We start from the raw sequence: 18759 nt of genomic DNA, 5'->3' as shown, positions 1-18759 counted from the left end.
CGACTGAGTGGGTTTCATACCGGAAATGTATAAATGCAATCAATAATAGGAAATGCATAAACATAAATCACCACACTAATAGATCAAAGAAGAAAAATCATGACTACTTGCATACAAAAAGAAAAGGCACAAGAAAACAATATCTATTTTTGGTAAAAACTCCAAATAAAATACGAATAGACAGATAGGATAAAATTATAAATTAGAAAGGTAAATGCTGCTGTATTTGGCTATCGAGATTCAATATTCTAAAAATATAAGTTCTCCCTACATCAATCTACATTTTTAACATGATAACATTAAACACAAATAGGATTTTTTAAAAGTGAGATAAGACAATTTTAATATTGCTTATAAACATGCAAGAGTGAAGAAAATTAAGAGTATCAGATATTAGTATATAATGTAGCTTCCAGCCACCAATCATAAATAATCAGAAAACCAGACAAAAAACACAAAAAGAATGTTCTTTAATATTGGACAACAGGTAGTGCAGGACTCTGAAATCTGAAAGAAGTGTGATCTCCATAATCAACCCACCTTTCTAACTGGAGCAACTTCCTGACTATAGGAAAAGAGAGAACGTAATTGCTAAATGAAGACAATCAAGATCAGAGGTTGGGGAAGTTAGAGTGGCTGGACATGTTTGATTTTATACTATAAATACAGAATTCTATATCGAGAAAATATCATTCAGAAATGAAGGTGGAAAAGAGGTGTTCCTAAATGCAGTTTAAAAACAAAGAAACTTCTTTGCCAGAAGACTCCCTCTAAAATAAATGCTAAAGAATGTTTTGCCATTCAAGGAAATGATATCAGAGGGAAATATGGAACATCAGGAATATAAGAAGAGCAACAGAAATGGCAAATAGTGGATAAATATAACGGACTATGTTTCTCCACTCAAGTACTTTAATATGTATGATGACTGATAGCAAAAATTTTAGCATTGTCTAATGACGTCTCACAAATGTAATACACACGAAATAACAAAACATAAAGGGGGGAAGGTAAAGGAAGTATATGATGGTAAAGAATTTCTATTCCATTTGAAGCAGTAAACATTAATTCTATACACACTGTAGAAAGGTAAATTATGAGCTGTGATCACAAAATATGGTGAATGCTGCTGCTGAGTGCCATCCAACGGAAAGGCAGGGATCTTCAATATGGGAAGAGGCACACTGAACCTTATTAACAGTTTTGTGACAAGTTTCAACTTGTTCGGTGCAGTCAGTCAGGTGTGAGCTACGGTTGAGAGAAAGTATGTTTTAAAGTGTACCATAAATCAAGGATCATGAACAACGCATTAACATGAAATGGGCAAACAGTTTCATCCTCCATCATGACAATGCTCCGTGTCACACATCACTTCGGGTATGGCAATTTCTGCCAAATAAAAACTATGGGGTGTCCTCATCCACTTTATTCAACAGATCTGGCACCGTGCGACTTCCGGCTCTTTCCCAAAGTCAAAATGACCATCAAAGGAATATATTTTGAATGGATTCAGGACATAGAGGCAGCCACAATAGCACAATAAAGATATTCACAAATGAGGATTTCCAGAACTGCTTCAGAAAGTGGCAAGAAGGATGGGATAAGTGTGTTTGAAGCAAAGAGGAGTATATTGAGGGGGATTAATGGCAATGTGTCTTCTACTATAATAAATTTTTTTAAATTTAAGCATTCACTGTATTTTGTGATCATACCTCGTATATGCATTTATGGAACAACCACTAAAAACAACTATACAAATAGAGTTAAAAAAACACATCATACAGAATACTAAAAAATGTTCAAATAATCCAAAAGAATTCAGAAAGTGGAAACAAAGGAATAAAAATCAGAGGAAATAAGCAAGATGTGCTCTTTACATAAAAACTATTTTAAATATGCTATACATAGGTACAAAATAAAAAGGGTGGAAAAAGATATTCCATGGAAACACTAATCATAAAAAAGCCTGCGTAGCCATATTCACGTTAAAAAAAATAGACTTCAGAGCAGGGGAAATTACCAAAAGTAAAGAAGAAAGTTACATAATGAAGAAAGGGACAATTAACCAAGAGGACATAAAAATTCTAAAGGTGTATATGTACCTAACAAAAGAGCTTCAAAATACATGAAACAAAAACTGACAAAATCGAAAAATGGAAGAAATGAAAACATCTATAATTAAAGATATAAATACTTCTCTCTCAGTAATTGATAAAATAAATAGAAAGTCAACAAAGAAATAGAAGAACTAAATAAAATGAACTAACTAGATGTGACTAACATTTAGATCAGTGAAGTTTATCCTAAGAATGCAAGGTTGATATAATATTTGAAAATCAACATGATCCAACTATTAACCGATGAAAGAAAAGCCACATGATCCTATCAATTAATGCAGAAAAAGCACTTCACAAAATTCAGTGAATAAACTAGGAATAGAAGAAAAATCCCTTGATCTGAAAACTTGCATCTAGAAAAAACGTATAGCTAACACACTTAATGGTGAAAGACTGAATGTTCTGCTCTTAATGTCAGGAACAAGGCCAGAATGTCTGCTCTCACATTTGTTCAAATTGTACTAGAGGTTCTAGCTATAAGAAAAGAAAAATAAATAAGGGACAACTAGATTGGAAAGGAAAAAGTAAAATTATCATTCTTTTCAGATGACATGACTATGTAAAAAATCCAACAAAATCTATAAAAAGCCACTTATAATGAGTTTGATAAATGATTTCAGAAGTTTCAGGATACAGAAACAACTACAAAAGTCAATTACATTTATATACAGCATCAATGAATAGTCTCAGAAAGGAATTAATAAAACAATTACACACATAATACCATCAAAAAGAATAAAATACTTAGGAGTAAATTTAATTAAAAAAATAAAGACTTATACATTGAAAACTGCAAAAACTTGTTGAGAGGAATTACACCTAAATAAACAAACATTTAATATTAAGCATGGATTGGAAGACAAAATATTGTCAAAATGGCATTTCTTCCAAAATTGACCTATAAATTCAATGTACCTCTCTCTCAAAATCCAAGTAGACAAGTTTCTAGTAATTGACGAGCTAATCCAAATATTTATATGGAAATAATAAAGGACCTAAAATAATTAAACAATTTTGAAAAAGAACAGAGTTGGTGGAGTAACACTACCCAATTTTAAAACATAATATAATGTCCCAGTAATCAGGACAGTGTGGTATTGGCACAAGGATAGTAATCAGTGAAACAAAACTGTGAGTCCAGAAATATATTCTTACATAAATAATTTCTAACAAAGGTGTCTAGAAATTCAACAAGGAAAGATATTTTTTAAAAATGGTACTGATAAATAGATAGCCACATACAAAACAACAAAACAAAGAACTTAGACCTTTATCTCATACCATACATAAAAAGTAACTCATAAAGTATCATATATCTTATTTTCAACCTGTGGTTGGAAAAAGTTCTTAGTATGATACCAAAAGCATGATGCACACCGGGGAAAAAAAAAACACATTAAATTTAATCGAAATTGAGGAGACGTCATCAAAATGGCAGCGTGAGGTGAGCCTCTGTAAAGCTCCCCTGGAATTTACAACTAATCGAACAACAATAACTCCACAAAGGGCTCCCTGCACAGCAGACAGGCAATACAAAGAGGCCCACTACTGAATTCGCCTGAAGGTGAGAGAATCATGCCAGCGGGGGAGGAGGGAAGGGAGAATTGCGGAGACGGAACCGCGTGGGCGCAGGACGCAGACTTAGCTCAGTGCTCCGAGCTCACTGCTTCCCGAGTAACCTCAGCTGTGGGAGAGGGAAGAACTCAGACTGCTAGGGCTCCATTTATGGCCCACAGGGCTGAGGGGACAGCATATGACATGGCTGAAGACAACACTCACAGCAGAGACCTCGGAGAAAAGACTGAGGGAAGAAGGCTGAAAACGGTGGTTTAAGCCCTCACTGCCAAGCAGACAACGAAAGCCTTAGGCACTGAGACTAGCCAGCCCCTCCTTACCCTCCCAAAGCTCGCCCCGCCCCCACCTGCCCGGTGCTAGAAGCGGAACAGTAGCACTGTCAGATCAAAAAAACAGAATATTTGCTGTTCTGAGAACTGTGGACCGCAGACACAGATTAACTGCCCAGGACCAGCTGTGGTGGTGGTCGCGGCCACTGCTCTGGGCCACCTCTCACAACTCACCCCACCCCTGGCCCCACCTATCTAGGCGGATCCCTGCAGGAGTAAACAGAACTGCTGAAACATACGGGCTCTGAATCTGGTGCAGAAAGAGCTTTGGAACTTCAAAAGCTCTCCGCACCCCCACAGGGACATGGCGCCCTATGATCCCGGCGAAGTGTTAACACAGGAAAAGCCCATCTCCCAGGGATCCCCCCACTGTGTGAGAAGCTGGAATAGTGCAGAGAAAACACAGCACTACTGTGCGAGAGAGGAAAAAAAGGCTGCAGTCAGAGAGAAAACATTCTACCAACAAGTATTAGAAAACAAAAGAAAGACCTCTTCCTATCAACGTGTTGCAGAAGCCACTCCTGTAGATGTCTAGGAAGAGAAATAACAAATAAGTAATTGCCATGAATAACCAAGGCAACAAGACAGCTGAGAAAGAAAGTAAAAAGTCTCCAGAAAACGAACTTAAAGATATGGAAATATGTGACTTAAATGACAGCGAATTCAAGATTGCAGTTCTGAAAAAACTCAACGAGATGCAGGAAAAACACAGAAAGGCACTTTAATGAACTCAGAAACTCAATCAAAGAACAACATGAGCATTTTACGAAAGAGACTGAAATTTTAAAAAAGAACCAAATGAAATTTCTGGAGATTAAGAACTCAATAGAAGAAATTAAGAATGAAACAACCAGTTTACGTAGTAGAGTTGACCAGATGGAGGAAAGAATCAGTGACATCGAAGATAGAAACCTGGAAATTACACAGATGGAAGAAGAAAGAGACTTGAGACTTAAAAGAAATGAAAGAACTCACAAGAACTTTCTGACTCTATCAGAAAGAGCAATATAAGAATAATGGGCGTACCAGAAGGAGAAGAAAGAGAGAAGGGAACAGAGAATATATTCAAACGAATTGTTGATGAGAACTTCCCAAACTTGTGGACAGAACTGCATCCTCGAATCCAAGAAGCAAATAGAACACCTAATTACCTCAACCCCAACAGGCCTTCTCCAAGGCACATTGTATTGAAGCTGTCTAAAATCAACGACAAAGAAAGAATCCTCAAGGCAGCCAGGGAAAAGAAGACGGTAACCTACAAAGGAAAGCCCATTAGATTATCATCAGACTTTTCAGCAGAAACTCTACAAGCCAGGAGGGAGCGGAACCAAATATTCAAACTATTGAAAGAGAGAAATTATGAGCCAAGAATAATATATCCAGCAAAGATATCCTTTAGATATGAAGGAGGAATAAAGACCTCTCCAGACATACAGAAGCTGAGGGAATTTTCTAATACACGACCTGCATTACAAGAAATACTAAAGGAGGTTATTCGACCACCATCAACAGGGACAATTTGTGGCAACATAAAAAGGGGGAGAGTAAAGGCCTGAACCAGAATGTGGGAATGGAGAAAGTAAGCGTGCTGAAGAAAATGAAATACTCTAAATATCAAACTTTCTTTTACATAAACTTACAGGTAACCACTCAAAAAAAATCCAGAACTGAAATATATACTGTAATAAAAGAAGAAACAGAGGGAAACATCACAGAATACCACCACACAGAAATAATAGACAACAACAAAAAGGCAAAGAAACAATGGAGAAATAGTCTTACCAGAAAACTAAAGATAGAATGACAGGAAATCCTCACATATCAATAATCACGGTAAACGTAAATGGACTGAACTCACCAACAAAAAGGCACAGAGTAGCAGATTGGATCAGAAAACTAAATCCAAACATATGCTGTCTCCAAGAGACACATCTCAGCTACAAGGACAAGCATAGACTCAAAGTGAAAGGATGGAAATTGACACTCCAAGCAAATGGTATCCAGAGAAAATCAGGTGTAACCATAATGGTATCAGATGAAACAGACTTCAGGGTGAAAAAGATAACAAGAGACAAAGATGGACATTTCATAATGGTAAAGGGGACTATACAACAAGAAGACATAACAGTCATCAATATTTATGCCCCCAATCAGGGAGCACCAAAATATACCAAGCAAATACTAACAGAACTAAAGGGAGAAATTGACAAAAACACAATTATGCTAGGGGACTTAAACACATCATTGACAGCTATGGATAGATCATTCAAACAGAAAAAAAATAACAAAATCGCAGCCCTAAATGACACATTAGATGAAATGGACATAACTAACATATATAGAGCACTTCATCCTAAAACATCACACTATACATTCTTTTTGAGTGCACATAAAACATTCTTAAGGATAAACCATATATTAAAACATAAAATCAGCCTCAGCCAATTTAAGAAGATTGAAATCATTCCAAGCATGTTCTCTGATCACAAGGCTTTGAAATTGGATATCAACTGCAAAAAGAAAGCAGGAAAAAACACAAATACATGGAGATTAAACAACATACTTTTAAAGAACGACTGGGTCAAAGAAGAAATTACAGGAGAGATCAAAAGACACATAGAAACAAATGGCAATGAAAATACATCCTACCAAAATTTTTGGGATGCAGCGAAAGCAGTTTTAAAAGGGAAATTTATATCATTACAGGCCTATCTCAAGAAACAAGAAAAATCCCAAATAAATAACCTCACGTTACACCTTAAAGAACTAGAAAAAGAAGAACAAGTGAAACCCAAGGTCAGCAGAAGAAAGGAAATAACAAAAATCAGAGCAGAACTAAATGAAATAGAGAACAAAAAGACAATAGAAAAAAATAATGTGACTAAGAGCTGGTTCTTTGAAAAGATTAAGAAAATTAACAAACCCTTGGCTAGACTCACTAAGATAAGAGGAGAGAAGACACTAATTAACAAAATCAGAAATGAAAAAGGGGAAGTTATCACGGACACCACAGAAATGTAAAGGATCATCCCAGAATACTATGAAGGACTATATAACACCAAATCACCAGTAACGAAATTGAATCAATCATCCAAAACCTTCCCAAAAGCAAAAGTCCTGAACCAGATGGCTTCAGTAGTGAATTCTACCAAACCTTCAAACAGGATCTAATACCAATCCTGCTCAAACTCTTCCAAAAAATTGAAGAAGAGTCAGTACTCCCTAACTCATTTTATGAGGCCAACATTACCCTGATACCAAAACCTGGTAAGGACAACAGAAAAAAACAAAACTACAGACCAATATCTCTGATGAATACAGATGCAAAAATCCTAAACAAAATTCTAGCAAATCGAATACAACAATGCATTAAAAAGATTATTCACCACGACCAAGTGGGGTTCATCTCTGGGGCACAAGGATGGTTCAACATCCACAAATCCATCAATGTGATAAATCACATAAACAAAATAAAGGACAAAAATCATATAATTACATCAATTGATGCAGAAAAAGCATTTGACAAGATATGACATCCATTTATGATTAAAACACTTAATAAAATAGGTATAGAAGGAAAATACCTCAACATAATAAAAGTTCATATATGACAAGCCCTCAGTTAATCTCATAATTAATGGTGAAAAACTGAAGCCCTTTGCTCTACGTTTAGGAACATGACAGGGCTGTCCCCTATCACCTCTGCTTTTCAACATAGTGTTGGAAGTCCTTGCCAGAGCAATCAGGCAAGAGAAAGAAATAAAAGGCATCCAAATTGGGAATGAAGAAGTTAAATTATCACTCTTTGCAGATGACATGATGCTATATATATAGGAAACCCTAAAGACTCCACCAAAAAGCTATTAGAAACAATCAACGAATACAGTAAAGTTGCTGGCTACAAAATCAATGTACAAAAGTCCATTGCTCTCCTATATACTAACAATGAAATCTCAGAAAAAGAAATACAAAAAGCAATTCTCTTTGCAATTGCAGCAAAAAGAATAAAATACCTAAGAATAAACTTAACCAAGGATGTGAACGACCTATACACTGAAAACTATAAGACATTGTTAAGAGAAATGGAAGCAGACACAAAGAAATGGAAAGACATTCCATGCTCATGGATTGGAAGAATCAACATAGTTAAAATGCCCGTATTACCCAAAGCAATATACAGAATTAATGCAATCCCCATCAAAATCTCAATAGCATTTTTTAAAGAAATAGAATAAAAAATCATCAGATTTGTTTGGAACCGCAAAGACCCCAAATAACCAAAGCAATCTTAAGAAAAAAGAACAGTGCTGGAGGTATCACACTGCCTGACTTTAGCTTGTACTACAGGGATACAATAATCAACACGGCATGGTACTGGCAGAAAAACAGACACATAGACCAATGAATAGAATTAAGAACCCAAAATAAAACCACATAAATATGGACAGATAATTTTGACAAAGAAGCTAAAAACATACAATGGAGGAAAGAGAGCCTCTTCAATAAATGGTGCTGGCAGAATTGGATAGCTACGTGCAAAAGAATGAAATTGGACTGCTATCTGTCACCATGTACCAAAATTAATTCAAAATGGATCAAAGACTTAAGCATAAGACCTGACACAATAAACTGCATTGAAGAAAACATAGGTACTAAACTTATGGACCTTGGGTTCAAAGAGCATTTTATGAATTTGACTCCAAAGTCAAGGGAAGTAAAAGCTAAAATAAACAAATGGGACTATATGAAACTTAAAAGCTTCTGCACAGCAAAAGAAACCATCGACAAAATAAAGAGGCAACCAACTGAATGGGAGAAGATTTTTGCAAATAGTGCCTCCGATAAGGGGCTAATATCCAAAATATACAAGGAACTCATGAAACTCAACAACAAAAAAATAAGAAACCCAATTGAAAAATGGGCAGAGGACCTGAAGAGACATTTCTCCAAAGAGAATATACAAATGGCATAAAGACATATGAAAAAATGCTCAACATCACTAATCATCAGAGAAATGCAAATAAAAACCACAATGAGATATCACCTCACCCCAGTCAGAATGGCTATTATCAACAAGACAAATAGAAACAAGTGTTGGTGAGGCTGTGGAGAAAAAGGAACCCTCATACACTGTTGGGAATGCAGACTGTTGCAGCCGTTATAGAAGGCAGTGTGGAGGTTCCTCAAAAAATTACGAATAGAATTACCATATGACCCAGCAATCCCTCTCCTGGGTAACTACCCAAAAAATCTGAAAACATTTATCCATAAAGACACGTGTGCTCCAATGTTCATTGCAGCTATGTTTACGGTGGCCAAGACATAGAAACAACCAAAATGTCCTTCGATAGATGAATGGATAAAGAAGTTGTGATATATACACACAATGGAATACTATTCAGCGGTAAGAAAAGATGATACAGGAACATTTGTGACAACATGGATGGATCTTGAGAGTATAATGCTAAGCGAAATAAGTCAGACAGAAAAAGCAGAGAACCATATGATTTCACTGATATGTGGTATATAAACCAGAAACAACAAAAGAACAAGACAAACAAATGAGAAACAAAAACTCATAGACACAGACAATAGTTTAGTGGTTACCAGAGGGTAGGAGGGGGGTGGGGGGGGGTGGAAGATGAGGGTAAAGGGGATCAAATATATGGTGATGGAAGAAGAACTGATTTTGGGTGGTGAACACACAATGGGCTTTATAGATGATGTAATACAGAATTGTACACCTGAAATCTATGTAATTTTACTAGCAAATGTCACCCCAATAAGTTTTTAAAAAAATTCATCAACATTAAAAACTTTTGTGCTTCAAAAGAGAAAATGAAAATAGAATCCACAAATCGGGAGAAATATTTGCAAATCATGTATCTGATAAAGGACTTTTATCCAGAATAAAGAACTCATAACTCAATAGTAAGACAAACAACCTACTTTAAAAATGGGCAAAAGATTCAAATAGATATGACATCAAAACAGACAAACTGATGTGAAACATATGGAAAGATGCTGAACTACCCCATTTAAAAGTGGGCAGGAGATTCAAATAGCTATTTCACCAAAGTAGATACACTGATGTCAAATAAGCACATGAAAAGATGCTCTCAATCTCATTAGGTTTTAGGAAAATGGAAGTTAAAATCACAATGGAAGACTTCTATACACTTATTAGAATAGTTAAAATTAAACCACTGACCATACCAAGTGTTAGCAAGGACATAGAACAACTTGAACTCTCAGACTGATGATAGTAAATGATACAACCACTTTGGGAAATGTTTGGCAATTTCTTAAAAATAAAGTATTTGCCACCAGCGATTCCATTCCTAGGTACCTACCCTAGAGACATAAAGGCTGTACACAAATGTTCATAGAAGCTTTATTTGTAATAGCCAAAAACTGAAAATGACCCAAATGTCCATCAAATAGCAAATGGATAAACTGTGGCATATCCATACAATGAAATACAACTGAGCAATTAAAAGAAATGAATTACTGATACACACACACTATCTCTGGATAAACCTTAAACATGTTATATGGAGTAAAAAAAGACAGATAATGAAAACTACATATTATATGATTCTCTTTATATGAAATGTAGAAAGGCAAATTTATAGAGACAGAAAGCAAACTGGTAGTTACTAGGGGACAAGAGTATGTATCTACTGCAAAAAAGCACTAGGGACCCTTTAAGGAAAATGTAAATGCTCAAAAACTGGATTGTTGTGATGGTTTCAGAACTCTTTAAATTGACTAAAATTATTGAACTGTAAACTTAACAATGGGAGAATTTTATGGTATGTAAATTACACCTTAGTAAAGTGTTAAATTAAAAAGAAAAAAGAGGCACCATAAAGAGACTAGATAGACAAGGCCCAAAATAGGAAAATAATGAAATGGAGACTAGCAATCTACCAGACGCAGAGTTCCAAACACTGGTTATCAGGATGCTCAACGATCCAGGGAGAACTTCAACAAAGAGATGTGAAACATAAAAATGGAGATCAAAACATGAAAAAAGAACCAGTCAGAAATGAAGACTCTAATAACTGAAATGAAGAATACATATTTTGCCATGCATAACGCGTTTTGGCCCAAACCTGACAGGGGAAAAAAAATCTTTAATTTCAATTTTTTAAAAATTTTATTGAGGAATATTGGGGAACAGTGTGTTTCTCCAGGGCTCATCAGTTCCAAGTCACTGTCCTTCAATCTAGGGGAGGGTGCAGTTCAGCAGCAAGTCCAGTCACCGTTTTCAATCTTAGTTGCAGGGGGAGCAGCCCACCATCCCATGTGGGAATTGAACCGGCAACCTTGTTGTTGAGAGCTTGCACTCTAACCAACTGAGCTGAGCACTTCGGCCATCCCTCGTTTTAATTTTTTAATACAACTTTTATTTGTTTAAATTTAGGTACTTGTTTTGTATCTTATAAAGGAATCTTAGCATTTATTTTTTAACATATTATGGTACAAGAAATTTTACATAACAAATAATTACAAAACATGAGAACAGATACAAGGTACAAGAAATTTTATGTACCATAACAAATTTACAATATTTACACATCATAGAAGGCCAAGACTCTTCATTATTGCAAGGTCATCGTAAGTTCAACAAAACCGATTATCATATCCCAGGGTATCATTTTGCATATGGATATAGTTATTGATTTCTAGTTACACTTTTAACTTATAAGCATAAATAAAAGAATTAAAAACATTTATATAGATACGGAATTAGTACTACCCATGTATAATGTGCATCTTTATTTTTTCATCACAAATTTGGGCAAAAATGTGCACATTATACAAGGCAAAATATGGGACATTAGAGGCAATCAACAGTAGATTAGATGAAGCAGAAGATCGAATCAGCGATTTGGAAGGTAATAGAAAACACCCAATCAGAACAGCAAAAATAAAAAAAAATCCAGAAAAATGAGGACAGTTTAAGGGTCCTCTGAGACATCTAGCATACCAACATCTGTATCATAGGGATACCAGAAGGAGAAGAGAGAGAGCAAGGAACTGAAAACCTATTTGAAGAAATAATGGCAGAAAACTTGCCTAACCTTGGCGAAAGTAACAGGCATACAAGCTCAGGAAGCGCAGAGTCCCAAACAAGATGAACCCAAACAGACCCACACCAAGACATATCATAATTAAAATGCCAAAGGTTAAAGACAAAGAGAGAATCTTTTTTTTTTTTAAAGATTTTTTTTAAAAGATTTTTTTTTTAAAAAATTTTATTGGGGAAGGGGAACAGGACTTTATTGGGGAACAGTGTGTACTTCCAGGACTTTTTTTGTTTTCCCCAACTCAAGTTGTTGTCCTTTTAATCCTAGTTGTGGAGGGTGCCATTCAGCTTCATGTTGTCCTTTCAGTCTTAGCTGTTGAGGGCACAGCTCAGCTCCAGGTCCAGTTGCCGTTGCTAGTTGCAGGGGGTGCAGCCCACCATCCTTTGTGGGAGTCGAACCAGCAACCTTGAAGTTGAGAGGACACGCTCCAACCAACAACTGAGGCTTCCGGGAGGCAGCATGCACCTTGAGCTGAGCTGCCGCTGAGCTACTAAATGGCTCAGTTGGTTGGAGCACGTCCTCTCAACCACAAGGTTGCTGGTTCGACTCCCCCAAGGGATGGTGGGCTGCGCCCCCTGCAACTAGCAACGGCAACTGGACCTGGAGCTGAGCTGCGCCCTCCACAACTAAGACTGAAAGGACAACTTGAAGCTGAACGACACCCTCCACAACTAAGACTGAAAGGACAACAACGTGACGTGGGGGAAAAAAAAAAAAAAAAAGGAGAGGTTGAACCGGAGTAAATACAGTTTAAAGTAGGCTGATGCCCAGATTTTTATAAATTACAGTGACTCAAGACATATAAGTATATATACTAGTCAGTAGTATATTGATTTAATACATCACCTAATACTTAGCAACTGATCAAATAATAAATTTTTAAAAGATGAAAAATATTTGTATGTTAATAAGTTGCTATATTTCTCAAAAAAAAAAAAAGTATTAGTTAATTTGGCTACCTTTGGTCCTGAAACTGGGTGGATGGTATTTTTGGCAGATAAAGGATGAGGAAAGGTATTCTGGAAAGCAAATGCAGAGGAGACAGGATAACCAATTCCACAAGTTGGGTAAGTCAGTCTACCATCAACCTAAAAATAAAAACAAAAAGTTAAGAATGAGAAATTAGTTCTAAGTTGTAGTCGCACAACAGCCTAGCCAACTTTCCCTCCATGTCTTTCCTTAAGGAAAGAAGAGTCTGTGAGATTGTGCTTTTCTGGGACTCTGTTCCATCCTTGTGTTTACACTTTATGTCTCTTTGTCTGGTCCCCAAAAGATGGTTTGCAGCCAAAAACAGGTAAGATATCTCACGGGAGATACAACCTAAGCCAGGTGGAACCGAGTGGGGACCCCCAATGAGCTGCCTTAGATAAATATGGGAAAGGGCCTTGCCTCCCCTTGCCCCTGCCTGGGAAAGTCTGTTGCTGGCTCTGGCTTTTCCCTCACAGCTGTTTATTAGCGAAATAGGAGAACAAAGATCAGTTATCTCTACGGAGTTGTTACTATATGAGAGACTTGACATTGAGAAGGTACATACCTTAGGTAAGATATCATGGGACCTTGTACTTCGGCTATTTGAAGGTTAAAATAATTGGCTTGGGATGTTTCTATAATGTGATAAGTGAGTCTCACAGACCGTGCCAAAAAACACTGCTCCTCCCTTGCATACTTATCAATAAAAGCCTCCAGTCGGCTTTGTTCGGGGCTCCAGTCCTCTGAGACTGAGAGACCCCTGGCCTTCGGAGAGATTTAACTGCATTAAGTCTCTGTTTCTTTCTTTCTTAAAAACTTAACCCAAACCGCCCCTTCTCGCACTCTCACTGCCCTTGTTGCGCGGGACGCGACACTAAGTAATATTTACTGATCTAAGAAGCATTTAGCATCTGCTATAATAACTAATAGCTAAAAGTACTATCTCAGAAGCCAATTTTATTTATGATGATACCACAAAACTCTGCTTTATTATGTAGCATGAGGCTGGGATACCTTGGCTTTTTAGAGTAGCTGTGCAAGCTTAAACAAAATAAACCACTGAATCTGCCTTTGAACTGAGTTAAAACAAAGACCTTTAAACCATCTTGGTTTGCTCTGGCCCCCAATTCCAGAGGGGAGGTAGGAGGGAGTGGTCATAGATCAATGGGCCAATCAGGGATAAAATAAGTTATTTTCTGCCAGACTGTCTGAATAGAAACAATATTACCAGTGATTTTTCTTTTTTTCCGTTAGTTTCAGGTGTAGCATCAGTGTTCTTAAATGGACTGAGATAATTATTTGTTTTGCCAGTAATTTTCAATATAGTAATACCACCATTAACCAGTGTCATGAAAACAGTTTATTTTAATAAGAGGCCAACTGAAACACAAATCTTAAGAAGCCACTGTGTACACCCACTGTGTTAAGTTTTTAAGAAAGAAACAAACAGAGACTTAATGAAGTCAAATCTCTCCGAAGGCCAGGGGTCTCTCAGTCTCAGAGGACTGGAGCCCCGAATAAAGCCGACTGGAGGCTTTTATTGATAAGTATGCAAGGGAGGAGCAGTGTTTTTTGGCACGGTCTGTGAGACTCACTTATCACATTATAGAAACATCCCAAGCCTATTATTTTAACCTTCAAACAGCCAAAGTACAAGGTCCCATGATATCTTAGCTAAGGTATGTACCTTCTCAATGTCAAGTCTCTCATATAGTAACAACGCCGGCTATATGAGAAAAACACCCTACGCATAGCTATTTATCGTTCGTCATTAAAGTTAAGCCTGCCAAGCTTTTTCAAGGTTGTAATTCAGTATCACGCACTACTCTCCACACCTTTTCCAATTCAGCAGAAATCATTTCCCATCTTCAAATACCAGGTACTCTCTGAAATAATAGGGTAGATTAACATTTCAATCATGCATTTGAATTTCAAATCCTCTGCCAATGTATTCCAGCCAGTGATTATCAGAAACACATCTACACATGTGCTCACTGAGTTTATTATTGCTCCTTGTAATGAGGGAGAATGCGCATAATGAGAAACCATTGCAGGGGTGTCAGGGGTGTCAAATGGGACTTATTTATTGGCCTTAGTCATGTGTTTGGTGATTTAAGGGGCAGTTTAAGAAAGTGGGGATTTGCTACGTATTGGATGCTATCAGGAAATGGGGATAACGATGACTGGGTATCTGAGTAAGTCTTATCTAATATGGACGGCAAAATGTATTAAGGCCAAAGCTGTAATTGCTAATAAAGCAGCAGTCATTCATGTGACCGAAAATAGGAGGATGTTTGTCCATTTTTGTGGTTTGGCAATTTTTGTCTGTTTTCAGACACGATTATGGAGTGGTCTTGTTTTTGTCTTGATCCATCAGAGTCACACAGTGGCCTTGTCTGATGGTGACATGCTGTGAAATTGTTTATGTTCAACAGGAGAGTCCTGAGGCCTGACTGTGAGCCCTAATCCAGCTCCTAGCAACACCAAGGTTGCTGAGACTTGCTATGCTATGACTACCTGCTAGCACCAAGTCAGTTCCCAAATGTAAGGAGCTGCTTTTCTTTTTCTCCCCTCTTAGTTCTTGCTAGGAAAAGGCAAGAGACCTAGTGCTGGAAGCTAGAAAGCTTATACCTCATAGCCAGTTTTTTTCTAGAATCTAGAGCCAACAAAGTTGGTAACAGGACCTTTCTCTTTCTTTTCCTTTTCTGACATAATTCCATTTAGATTCTTCCATCAAAGTTCTGAACTTGAGCCCAAACCTTGTTATCCCTTCTTGCCGCCTCAAAAGTGTTTCAGCACATTTGGCATTACTTCAGTTAATACTAAATGATTTCTGTATCTGTTAAAATCTTACAAAGAAGTGTGCCCTTTAAATACAGCCTCTTTCTTAAGAGCAAGTATACCTAATGTGCCACATCGAAGTGCAACTTGAATTCTACTTCAGTGATAAGAATTGTAGGACCCCCATCTTATTAGTACCAGCATCTTAAGTCACAGAGACTTCCTAACAATCTGGGTATATTTTTTGTTTTAGGAAATTCACCAAGACCACTCACATCTTAATTTAAATCTTACCACATTAGGGTTAGGAGAAATTCCACTTCTGATTGTGTTGCTAGTAGGTGGAGTGGTCGAAGGTCCCAACATGTCTTGCTTTCTCACTAGCTGATTTTCATTTAGTTCTTTATTTAACCATGTGATTACTTATATAAAAGAACAACAAACAAAGTAAAAAACTTTATTAGACTATTTTTATTTTTCTAATAATTTTAAACATTTAAAAATTATCTGAGGTTTTTAAATTTTTAAGTTTTTAAAACTACTTTATAACACAGAGAACAATGTAGGTTAACTGAAATTTTTGCCATTAAAGATTTAGTTTATGAACTGCCACATAGGACTTATTCTATTACTATCAGAAATATATATTTCTGCTAGTCAAAGAATCTATAGGCTTTCATTTCTAGAATGGTATCTTACAGTTTATGTAAAGTTCTTATTCTTTATGTCTGACAACCAATACTAGAAACTCAAAAAATGTTACAGGTTTACTTTTATATTTTAATCTCAAATAACTCATATTATTACTATTAGGTAAATGCAGAAATTAAAAAATAATGAATTTAAAAGGTAAATTATATTCAATATTTTCAATACTTAATTGTGGGTTACTGATATATGTGATATAGTTTTCTTTACAATGATGAAATCTTTTACAGGGCAGATGATGTAGTTCTCTATAGCAAAGACATTACTAAGACAGTATATTTCAAGGAGAAATTATTTGTGTATAGCAATATCCTGATTTTCCCAGAATTCTATGAATTCAAATAAAATATTCAGGTTAAAACTACAAACCTCATTTACATAAAAAATAACATACTTACACTTTTCATTATTTTTTAGAAGTTGTTTGCTTTCTTCAAGTTTTTGAACTGTAGCTTCTAATTGTTCTTGTAATCTGCATACCTGAAATGTCAATCCTCATAATAAGTATAGTAATAAAGGCCAAAATAAAAACTGAGGAAATGTATTACTATTAATTAATTAGTTGATTACTCTTAATTATTATAAAATAAGAATAAAGGAATTAGCTCACCTGTGTAGTAAAATCTTTGTGTGTGTATATACACATACATGTATACACAAACATATATGAACAACAAGGTATTTGTGTCATAACTAACTTTTCAAACAAAAATAGTTATTAACTTCTGTGTGAATCTAGTCATGTTCTTTGAAAAACAAACAAAAGAAAGCCAATCTCTAATATAACAAAGTAGAAATTTTAAAAATTTGTTATACTTTTGCAAATAATCACCCACACAAAAGTATAAAATATTAACTACCTCTTGCTCTTTACTTCGGAGAGACTGTCCAACATCTTGTAATTCCTTTTGTTCCTTTTGTAATTTTTCTTCCTTCTCAGCCAAGAGTTTCTCTTGCTGAATGGTAACCGTATTCTTCAGTTTCAATTTACCCATTAAAGTTTTCAGATCCCCTTGTAACTTCTTGATAATTTCATTTGCCTATAAAAGAGCTTTGTATGTATATTTCTACATAATCCAATAAAATATTAATGTTTTATTAAATTTTTAAAAACAAACCTTAAGAAGTTCCGCTGATAATGATTTTATGGTAGCTTCAAGTTTTCCTAGTTGTACCTGATTTTTCTCACCATTTTCTTCTAAAGCCACCTGATTACATATATACATATTTTAAAACAAAAAATTAGGGTTTTAGGAAAAGCATCACTTTAGAAATGTGATCATCAATTTGTTTACAAAATTTAAAAATAGACCTTTTGTTCCTGGATTGTATCAAATGCTTCTTTTGTTCTTAAAACAAGCTGGTCTTTATCCTTGATTTCCTGTTCTAAAACAGCTACTTTTGTTTGTAGCTGATTAATATGCTTTTCTTTTTCATGGCATTCAGCATCTAGTGTGGAATTCTCCCTTCTCAAAGAAAGGACTTCTTGCTTAGTCCGCTGGAGCTCCTAGAGGAGGAAAAAAATGATGCATTATGAAAAAGGGAAGTTGGCTGATCTGATTATTTATAATAAGATGTTTAAAATACAGTCTAATAATTTTAACGTTCTAGTACTAATCTGTATTAAAGGACACGAAAGTCTAAGTGTATATGTAACTTGTAGATTTGGATACAATTGATGAATATGCTAACAACTAATTCAATTGTGATGAGGGAAAATAAAACAATCGTGATTTATGAATAAATTACTACAACTTTAAAATATAGTAACAAGAATTTTCTGATGTCTTGAAATATACATTTTTAAAATGTCACTTAGATAATAAATGTTCATTATAATATAATTTCAAAATACATAAAATTAATAAAGCCTTATCATTCTACCATCTAAGTAGTGGCTCTCAATCTAATATGCATATTTAAATCACTTGGGAACTTTAAAAAAAACACTGTACTTGCTTTATTCTAGTGTCTGGAACTGAACCTGAAATACCTCCAAGATAACGCCTGTACTGACGTCTGTTACTATCCCCAAGAGATTCTGATTTAGTTACTGTGATCTACGGCCTGGGCACTAGCACATTTATTTAACAGCTCTCCAACTGATTCTACGGTAGCCAAGGGTGAGAACCACCAGCTAGAGTTAACATTTATTTCTGCTGCTTATACATCAAGATTTATTTT

General features: G+C 35.7%; 1 protein-coding gene across 1 annotated transcript in view; it reads right to left on the bottom strand.

Moving 5' to 3' along the window:
• SASS6 (SAS-6 centriolar assembly protein) overlaps positions 1 to 18759 on the bottom strand; it is a 42458-nt gene that overhangs the window by 6242 nt on the left and 17457 nt on the right. Inside the window, exons 9-14 of the mRNA XM_081026045.1 lie at positions 17888 to 18082; positions 17694 to 17783; positions 17436 to 17615; positions 16974 to 17055; positions 16162 to 16289; positions 13077 to 13205 (exon numbers count right to left, since the gene is read on the bottom strand). Of these exons, the coding sequence (XP_080882171.1) occupies positions 13077 to 13205; positions 16162 to 16289; positions 16974 to 17055; positions 17436 to 17615; positions 17694 to 17783; positions 17888 to 18082 (804 nt within the window). The remainder of the gene's footprint in view (positions 1 to 13076; positions 13206 to 16161; positions 16290 to 16973; positions 17056 to 17435; positions 17616 to 17693; positions 17784 to 17887; positions 18083 to 18759) is intronic.

The sequence above is a fragment of the Rhinolophus hipposideros genome (assembly GCF_964194185.1).
Source record: "Rhinolophus hipposideros genome assembly, chromosome: 19".
NCBI classification, from domain to species: Eukaryota; Metazoa; Chordata; class Mammalia; order Chiroptera; family Rhinolophidae; genus Rhinolophus; species Rhinolophus hipposideros.
The sequence above is the reverse complement of the archived record's forward strand: the minus strand, read 5'-3'. Positions and strand labels throughout refer to the sequence as shown.